The sequence below is a fragment of the Camellia sinensis genome, chromosome 7, assembly GCF_055761805.1.
Source record: "Camellia sinensis isolate YWXY chromosome 7, ASM5576180v1, whole genome shotgun sequence".
In the NCBI taxonomy this organism is placed as follows: domain Eukaryota; kingdom Viridiplantae; phylum Streptophyta; class Magnoliopsida; order Ericales; family Theaceae; genus Camellia; species Camellia sinensis.
The window spans coordinates 90,943,906-90,953,267 of NC_138967.1; the positions used below are offsets into that span (position 1 = coordinate 90,943,906).

At 33.2% G+C, this 9,362-nt stretch overlaps 1 protein-coding gene across 1 annotated transcript; it reads right to left on the minus strand.

The window, feature by feature from the left end:
- Positions 1-5,882: 5,882 nt before the first annotated feature.
- Positions 5,883-7,169, minus strand: LOC114303617 (uncharacterized). Its single transcript, XM_082877095.1, has 3 exons — positions 6,960-7,169; positions 6,612-6,656; positions 5,883-6,511 (listed from the first exon to the last, which is right to left on the minus strand). Exons 1-3 carry the CDS (start codon positions 7,083-7,085, stop codon positions 6,029-6,031), a joined length of 654 nt encoding a protein of 217 aa, XP_082733221.1. The 5' UTR covers positions 7,086-7,169; the 3' UTR covers positions 5,883-6,028.
- Between the last annotated feature and the right edge of the window lie 2,193 nt (positions 7,170-9,362).

Below are 9,362 nucleotides of genomic sequence, written 5' to 3' on the forward strand. Positions count from 1 at the left end.
GATGACAAATGTGGATATATATTTTATTTGTGCAGTTTTGTTTTTGAACTTTTGCTAAATGTGTTATTTTTAAAATGTGACAATGTGATCTATTGTCTTATTAAACTTTTGTTAAATGTGACATGAGATATTTGTGCATTATTGTATTATTAAACTTTTGTCAAATGTATAATTCTTAAAATGTGACAATAAAACATCAGTCTAATGTGTATCTTATTAAACTTTTGTTGAATGTGTCATTCTTCTTACAGTGTGACAATGTGACATTTGTACACAATTGTCTTATTACACTTTTATTAAATGTGTCATTCTTAAAGTGTGACAATAGGATATCATTCTAATGTGTTCATTATTGCCTCATTACCTTTTCAAACGTGAGTATGCTTAATTTCGAAGATTTTGATGTGAGAAATGACTTATGTGGGTTCATAAGATTATTTATGAGACTACGATCCATGTGGAGGGGGCTCATTGCGTGAGTCTCGGGATTAGTTGAGGTGCGCATAAGCTAATTTGGACACTTGTCATAAAAAATAAAATATATATTTATGGAGCTAAATGGTCTATAAGTTATGGACATAAGATTTATTAATAAATGCCCCTTTATTTTTTTTCAAATCAGACGGACCTTTAAAGTTATATTAGAAAATATTTTTAAGATGACTTTGCATCTGTAATTCACTTTTTATAATTTTTACTTCTTTAGTAGAAATTTCACTTTTTTAATAATTTCACCTAAATATTAAGGTTGAATTTCACTATTTCAAGAGAATGAAATTTCACTAGTTGAAATGATGGTATGTTTTATGATAATGATGACAATGATAATGAAGGTGGTGGTAATAGCAATTGTGGCTTCATAGCAATGGTGGTTGTGGTGACAGTGACAGTGGCAGTGATAGTAATGATGGTTGCAACAATATTAGTGATGATTGTAGTGATTGTGAGGTTATAATTGATGAAGACTTAACACAGCAGTTCAAGCAGTTCAAGGCTGCAGCTACTGAGTCCAAGGCTGCAGGTACTGCAGCAGATCAAATAGACTGCAACAGAGCACACAGTGCAAAAGAAGTGCAAGAGCAACAGTCCATGAAAGCTGACCAAGTGCAGACTTATATGAAGGTGTATCACAAGCCATGGGCTATGTAACATCTAAGCAGTTCACTTGTATTGTATGCTGTTAGTTTGTTTGAAAGATTAGTTAACTTGTTAGATGGTCAGTTATAGATCTGGAGTTTATATATGTAATGTTGGACAATCTTCATTGTATTTAAATAGATTAAATTCTGTTGTGTACAAAACAATAACAAGAATATAAAGAAATAAAGAAAAAGAGAGAATTTGTTTGATTACAGAAATCAAACTCGAAATAAAAATAAATAAATAAAAACAGATTTTATTTTAATAATTACAGAATATTATTTGGTATTACAGAAAATTATTGTGATATTTTATTTTTCTAGTTTTAGTAACAAGGAAAATAAAATTATTTTGTTGTTATAATTTATTTTCTGATTTTAGTAACTAGAAAATTAATTTGTGTTTTAATTTTTTTTGATTTTTATAATCAGAGATTATGGCTACTACAATTGAAACTGCATCTGACAGTGGTACTCCTATTGTTACACCTACATCGGTCCCTATCCAGAACCATGTTCATGTACCAATCAATCATGGAGAAAAACCGGAAAAATTTAACGGTACCGAGTTTAAGAGATGGTAGCAAAAGATGCTGTTCTATCTTACGACTCTTAATTTGGCTCGATTTCTCCATGAAGAGGCTCCAGCACTTAAAGAGAGTGAAAATGATCGGCAAGTTGTTGCTGCTGTAGATGCTTGGAAACATTCAGATTTCCTGTGCAGAAACTACATCCTAAATGGCCTTGACAATATGCTGTATAATGTATACAGTCCTCTGAAAACAGCAAAAGAATTGTGGGATTCTTTGGAGAAGAAATACAAGACAGAAGATGCCGGCACGAAGAAATTTGTCGTCGGTAAATTTCTGGATTTTGTTATGGTAGACTCCCAAACGGTAATATCTCAAGTTCAAAGTTTTTAAATAATTTTGCATGATATTCATTCAGAAGGTATGTCTCTTAGCGAGTCATTCCAAGTCGCTGCTTTAGTGAAAAAGTTACCACCGGCTTGGAAAGATTTCAAAAATTATTTAAAACATAAACGCAAAGAGATGACCATGGATGAGTTGATTGTAAGATTAAGAATTGAGGAAGATAACCGAAAGGCTGAAAAGAGGAATGGAAAAAATCCCATTAAGTCCAAGGCTAATGTGGTTGAACAAGTTCATAAACCACATAACAAAAAGAGGAAGTTTACCGGAGATGGTCCTAAACAAGGCGACAACAAGAAGTTCAAAGGAAAATGCTATAATTGTGGCAAGACTAGACATCGAGCTTTTGACTGCCTAAGAAGGATCATGGAAGTACAAGTAAAAAGACCACCAATCAGGCCAATGTAACAGAATTGGATTACATCTCTGACGGAGTGAATGACATCAACCTCTCTGTTGTGGTGTCTGAGGCTAACTTGGTTGGAAATCCCAAAGAGTGGTGGATTGACACTGGAGTAACTCATCACATTTGTGCGGACAAGAAGATACAAGTCCAATGGGTCTAGCCCATTTTGCCCATAACCTCTCCCTCTAAAACACTTGGGTACCCCTTGGGGCACACCCCAAGTACCAAACCCATGCCTTATAAACCCTTTCAAAACTTCCACCAAATCAATGTGGGACAAGCCATTTTACAACCTTCAAGAATTTCCACCAAAACTCCATTTCCATGGAGCATACTTTGGTTTCAATTTTCCATTTACTCAGTAATGGTTTTGAGCAACCAAATATACCACGTGAATCACAACGCGGCATAGAACGCGTTATCACTTTGACCTGAGTAAATCAACGCTCGGGGCCCACCTAAAAAATAGACCAAACTTGAGAAAAAATTCTGATTTTACCCAGAATTTTTCTACCATTTCCAACATGTAATAGTTAGATCAATAAATGAATAAGATTCAGTCTTTCTTCATGGTGTATGTTGATGCTTGTGTATAAATATTTATAAATTCAATTAGCATTAAATAATTATGTAATTGTATGTAAGAAATCCGTCATAATTTAAATGACTTTTATCCTAGAAACTCAATTATTGCTTTTATTTTTTCATGAATCAGCATCCAAGCTTTTCTGAGTGCTCCAAATCCAGACGATCATCTTTCTGAGAACATTGCAAAACATTGGAAGTCCAATGAAGCTGGAGCAGTTGAAACAGGTAATAATGCCCTCCATTCTTGTACTTGAGTTGTTGATTTTAATAGAGATGTTGGTCATCTTTTTAATATAGTGGCATCATATGGAGTAATGCTTTCTTTTCCTCTCATAAAAAGGTTGGTAGAAATTGACCCATCTCACATGTATAATTCTGATTTTGTGATGTTCCTCTTTACAAGATATGGCAAGTATATTATTTTATTATTATTATTATTTTTTTTTTAATTGGACTTGTGCAGCGAAGGAATGGACCCGTTTATATGCAACTGGTGCATGACGATGGGAGTTTATTATTTGCAAATATCATTTCTTCAACAACTGTGATAGAGATCCTTACACATACATAACTCTTACAACTTCTACTCTCATCCCAACCATTCATAGTGTGGGGTTCACATCTACAATGAGTGGACTCCACATACATATCAAGGGTCAAGATCAAATTGGGAGTCATGGAACTCCAAAAAAAAGAGTCCCAAACATTTCTCTTTCTCCAATGTATGTTAAATGATTGGTTGCCTTCCGTCATGTATTCGAGGAGAATGAAAATTGTCTATCACAATCAAGATGTAATTATCACAGGTCCCCAAGTACTTGTGTTGAATTTCATATACTTTCTTGGTGCATGCTTTTTCTACTTGTACAATTTTATGAAAATTTAATGTCCATTTGTCTCCATAGTTTGTGTGTTAGTGATTTAAATATGTGAAGGCATCCAATCTTTCAAGGAAAATGATCCATGAAAACGTCACACAAGAATTCAAGTTCATATTTTTGTAATTGATAAGCCAGGACTCTGCTATGATCATTTTGGCTTGTGAATTCGGGTCATTAAGTTGTGTTAGTATTACACTTTCCTATATATATGTATATTTTTTTTTATTGCAAATGTCGTTGTGAATAATTTCTGAATACTTGGGCTTTTTTTCCCCAGAAGTAAGAATCATGATGATATTTAATAAGTTCAATGAGAAGTCTCTCACTGAGATGGCTTTTCACCAACCATGCATTTAATTCATTCATTATAGGGATGATAAAAAAAGTGATTTAAAAAATATTACGGGTGGAGAAGTTTTCTTTTGATTGGGAATGTCAACAATAGAATTTACTTTTGCCTTTGAATGGTGGATGATGGCATGTTTGTTTGTTTCACATTTTCACCACCCATGAAAAATAGGAGAGTACTTTTCTTGTTGAAATTTTTTTTTTTTTTCGAAACAGGGACTCTCTATTGGCACCGCCTCCTTCTAGAGGAGATCAGAATCAGAAGATAGTGGAAATTAGGACGGTGCAAAATATTGTGTAATCTATTAAAATCGTATCGATTCGTATTATTTTGTATGGTTCTTTTCATTAATTGTGGTTTACATTTTAAAATTTAAAAGTCGCCTTTGAAATTGTTTCACTTCAGTTACTACATATATATATTTTTTAACCCATAATGAAATATCAAAATAAAAATGATTGAGAGAGATTTAATATATGAAATTTATTACAAATTAGTAGTTATATATATGAAAAATATTATGTACATTAGTATTATATATTATTCAAAAACTTGATAATTTGTTAGAATATTTTTCAATCTCTTAATTCACTCAAAATTGCTCAAATTATAATTTGTCAATTCGCTAATCTGTCATTTAATTTATAATTTCTGTAAAACCATTCGAATTGCACAATCCACACCCGTATTGGGAACAAATTCTAGCTATTTAGGAAATTAAACCCTTGATTATTAAAAATACCCTTTTTTATTTTAAAAAAAATGATTGCTTTGGCAATTACATTTTTAATGTAATTTTGAAGACAGATTAACAAAAGTGTCCTAATTATTTAAATAACTTTAAAAATAGAATTTAAAAAAAAAAATATTTTGGACAATAAAATAAATAAATAAATAAAAGGGTCAAAGCCTATCTATCTTTTCATCTCTCTTGTTCACTATCCTCAAAACAGGAAAGATGAACCCAAACAACATTCTTTAGTATAAAAATAAATAAATTTTAAAAAAAAAAAGGCTAACCACAAAATAAAAAATAAAAAATCGCAACTATTTCACACACGAATACAGATGCTTAAGTAAATAAAAACTAGAACTAAGTCACAAAAAAGTGTATTTAACATTCAAATGAAAATTAGGACCAATAATTATTTATCAAACTTTAAAAGTCTAAACCAATTATGCCGTGCTCTCGTATCAAAATCCCTTTTGAATTTCAATACAAATAATGTATATCAAGCCAAACAAACAGGCATAAGTCCTCCTTGCACTGATCCATTCTATTGGCCCAACTCAGCACAATTTACTGGAGATGCTTAATTTTTTATTTTTATTATTATTATTATTATTTAGTTTAGAAAGAGAAATGTTTTGTATCAACTTTTTTTATTACTATTTTGTATCAACGTTTACATAATTGATTAAAAGAGTAAAACAATAGTGACTTATAACTGTCTTTATTTAAAAAAAAAATAATCATTTAAAATTTAAAAAAGCGAGGGTTATTAACTTGCACTCTACTATTATTTATTTTTTTATTTAAAAAAAAAAAAAAAAAAAACAGTATGAAACGAGCCAATCCTGGGGGACTGTTGTAAAAACACCAGCACAGACAAAGCATATTCTGCTCTGAAATCTCGCTCACCTCACGCACTCTCAATAATAGTCTGTCTAACAACAACCATTGCAGTTTCTATCCATACGATTCGTCCAGTTGATTATCCCTCTCTCTCTCTCTAATACGGTGCAATGGGGAGAAAAGTGGAAGAGTACTCACTACAGTCACCGCCGGTAGCACCAAAATCATCGTCGTTGAAGTCAGTTATCCTCGTCCTCTCAGTCCCAGTGATCAAATTTGAGCCTCCAAAGTAGCCGCAACCGTGAGCTGCGGCTGCGGCTGCTGTGGCTGTGTCAGCGCTGTCACCCCCGGCGGCTCCCAGTGTCAAAAACTTGCGCCGCTTCCTGGACCTCGTCTTCTGTTTAAGCTTCGGTTTCGATGACTCAGCTTCAGCGTCGGTGTTGTGTACGACCAGGTCGTAGTTCACCGAATTTAGGGTTTGGATGGAAGTGACGCAGCATTCTTGCCATTTGAGGTCCGCCAGGTCTTTGATCGCCTCCTCCAGAGTCATATGCGCGCCTGAAGACACGTTTTCTTCGTTTAGTGTTGAGCGACTCGGATCCATCAGCTCCATTGAGTTCACTGCATCGATCAGAACTTTCTGCGATTTCCATAACACAACAAAATTGCCAAAATTCAAAGCTGGATATTGGACTCACAAAGGAAGATAAACGTTCCAATTAATTCCTTGTTTCTCTCACCTTTGCAGTGTTGTGGATTTTCTTGAATCCGTGCATGTCGATGATCTGTGAACACAACACACAGCATCATATATCAAAATCAAAATCAATAATAAAAGAAACCCCAAGTATTGAGCAGAAATGCAATTACAACTAGTTGTACAATGTCTGAATCGCTTCCTGAGAATGAAATTGAAACTCCGCGATTGATGAGAAGTCGAAGCTACAACTAAAATTAGTCCAAATTTAGAAATTTGTGAACAATTTCCCCAAACCAAACCTTGAATCCATGGTGATATATACATGTTTGTGTGTGTCTGTATATATATATATATATATAGAGAGAGAGAGAGAGAGAGAGAGAGAGACCTGATTGAGAAGGTTAACGGTGAGATGCTGTTGCTTGTCAGTGGCGATGAGAGAAAGATAGTGATCGAGGGAGAGCTTCTCGTTCCTCGGCATTCTGGCATTTGGTTTTGCAGTTTGGAATTCCATGGCTCTGCTTCTCTGGGATTTTCGCGGTGCCGCCAAAGAGTTTCTCACTGAATTTGTTCCCTTTCCGCAAATGAATGTGCAGATATTATTGAAAAAAAAAAGAAAAAAAGTGCAGATATTATAATTGGAGAAATTCTAATATGCATACTCGCATGTATCATGTGTATCCTGCTTAGAACGCCATTAACGTTTATTTTTTTTACTTTCATCAAATTTAAATTTTATTAAACAAAAAAAAAAAAAAGTTGTTTTAGTATTTTAATTAAAATATTAAATTGAGAATGTATTAAATTTTTCATCAAATTAAAAATGTCTCGAACATTTCATCAAGCCGTTAACTTTGCAAGTAGCCATAGGAATTACAAGAACACCGGATGATCAACTAGTAACGCCTGACTTTCAAAGGCCTAACAAAATAAAACAAGATTGGACTAATAACCTTAGGGCTTATGCTGAATCACTTTTTCATTAGTTATCAAAAGTCCATTCACAACATGTGCATAAATCAAATGAAAACAAACACACACACTTCTTACATTATTATCTTTCTATTTGAAGTCCAAACAACAAAAAGAGAAGTACATCATCCACAACATAACTATACAAAGTCAAAAAAAAAAAAAAAAAAAAAAATACAAAGTCAAAATTGAAAAAAAAAAACTATTGTCTGAACGTTACAACTTCCAAAAAGACAAAACTGTTGGAAATGGTTATAAAATTCTGGATAAAACCAGAATTTTTTTCCTAAGTTCGGTCTATTTTTTAGGTGGGCCCCGAGTGTCAATTTACTCGGGTCAAAGTGGTAACGCGTTCTATGTCGCGTTGTGATTCACGTGGTATATTTGGTTGCTCAAAACCATTACCGAGTGAATGGGAAATTGAAGCCAAAGTGTGCTCCATGGAAATGGAGTTTTGGTGGAAATTCCTTAAGGTTGTATATTGGCTTGTCCCACATTGATTTGGTGGGAAGTTTTGAAAGGGTTTATAAGGCTTAGGGTGAGATACTTGGGGTGTGCCCCAAGGGGTACCCAAGTGTTTTAGAGGGAGAGGTTATGGGCTAGACCCATTGGACCCAAAAATCACCACACGCGCGCCGCCGCCGTCCGTCCGGTTGGGCTTCTAATCTTTTTGGGCCAAAAACATTTGAATTTAATTTTATTTTTTATTAAAAATAAAATCCAGAATTCAAATTAAATTGGTTTGGATTTTTTGTTCATCCAAACAGGGCCTTTGAATTTAATTTTATTTTTTATTAAAAATAAAATCCAGAATTCAAATTAAATTGGTTTGGATTTTTTGTTCATCCAAACAGGGCCCTTCCCGGTTTCAAACAGAAATAAACTGTTTTGGAATTAATGCACACCCAAACAGGGCCCTTCCCGTTTTGCTATCTGTTTGAATTTAAATTCAAAACCAACAGGTATCATACCTGTTCAATTCAAAACCAAGAGCCACATACCTGTTCAATTCAAAACGAAAAGCCACCTTAACATCTATAAATAGACTACCCTCCCATTTGGATTTCATTCCAATTTTCGTACTCCATACTCTGCAAATTATATTCTTCATCTTGCTGCATTTATTTCCGAAAGAAAGAGTGTAAACACTTAGTGTGTTCGTAAGGCAAACAATTTGTAGTGCTGCTATTGTTTGTGGTAGATCATTTCATCCTGGGAGATAGACGTCCAAATTCTGAAAGCACCGTGGAGAGGACGAATCTGTCTTAAGGACACAGTGTCAAACACTGGACTTGATCAGAAAATAATTCGAACAAATTAAATCAAGTAAGTTATTTAATTTATTTTCAGTGTTGTTTTTATTTATTAAAATCAGATTTAAATTTTGTTTTTGTAACAAAATAAAATCTGTTTTTATTTATTTATTTTTATTTCGAGTTTGATTTTTGTAATCAAACAAATTCTCTCATTTTCTTTATTTCTTTAAATTCTAATTGTTGTTGTGTACACAATAGAATTAAATCTTTTAAATACAGTGAAGATTGTCCAACAATCTTAAGACAGATTCCTTTTTGGGTATCTTCATTGTATTTAATTTTCTGTGTTTTCAAATTAATATTCTGGTTGGAAAAACAAATAGTGATTTATGCTATTTGACAGATAGTAGTAATATACTGTCTCTTTTCTTTGACAACAACTAGTAGTACGATACTGGTGTCATTAACAATTCAGAATATTATTTGGTATTACAGAAAATTCTTCTGATATTTTATTTTTCTAGTTTTAGTAACAAGGAAAATAAAATTATTTTGTTGTTATA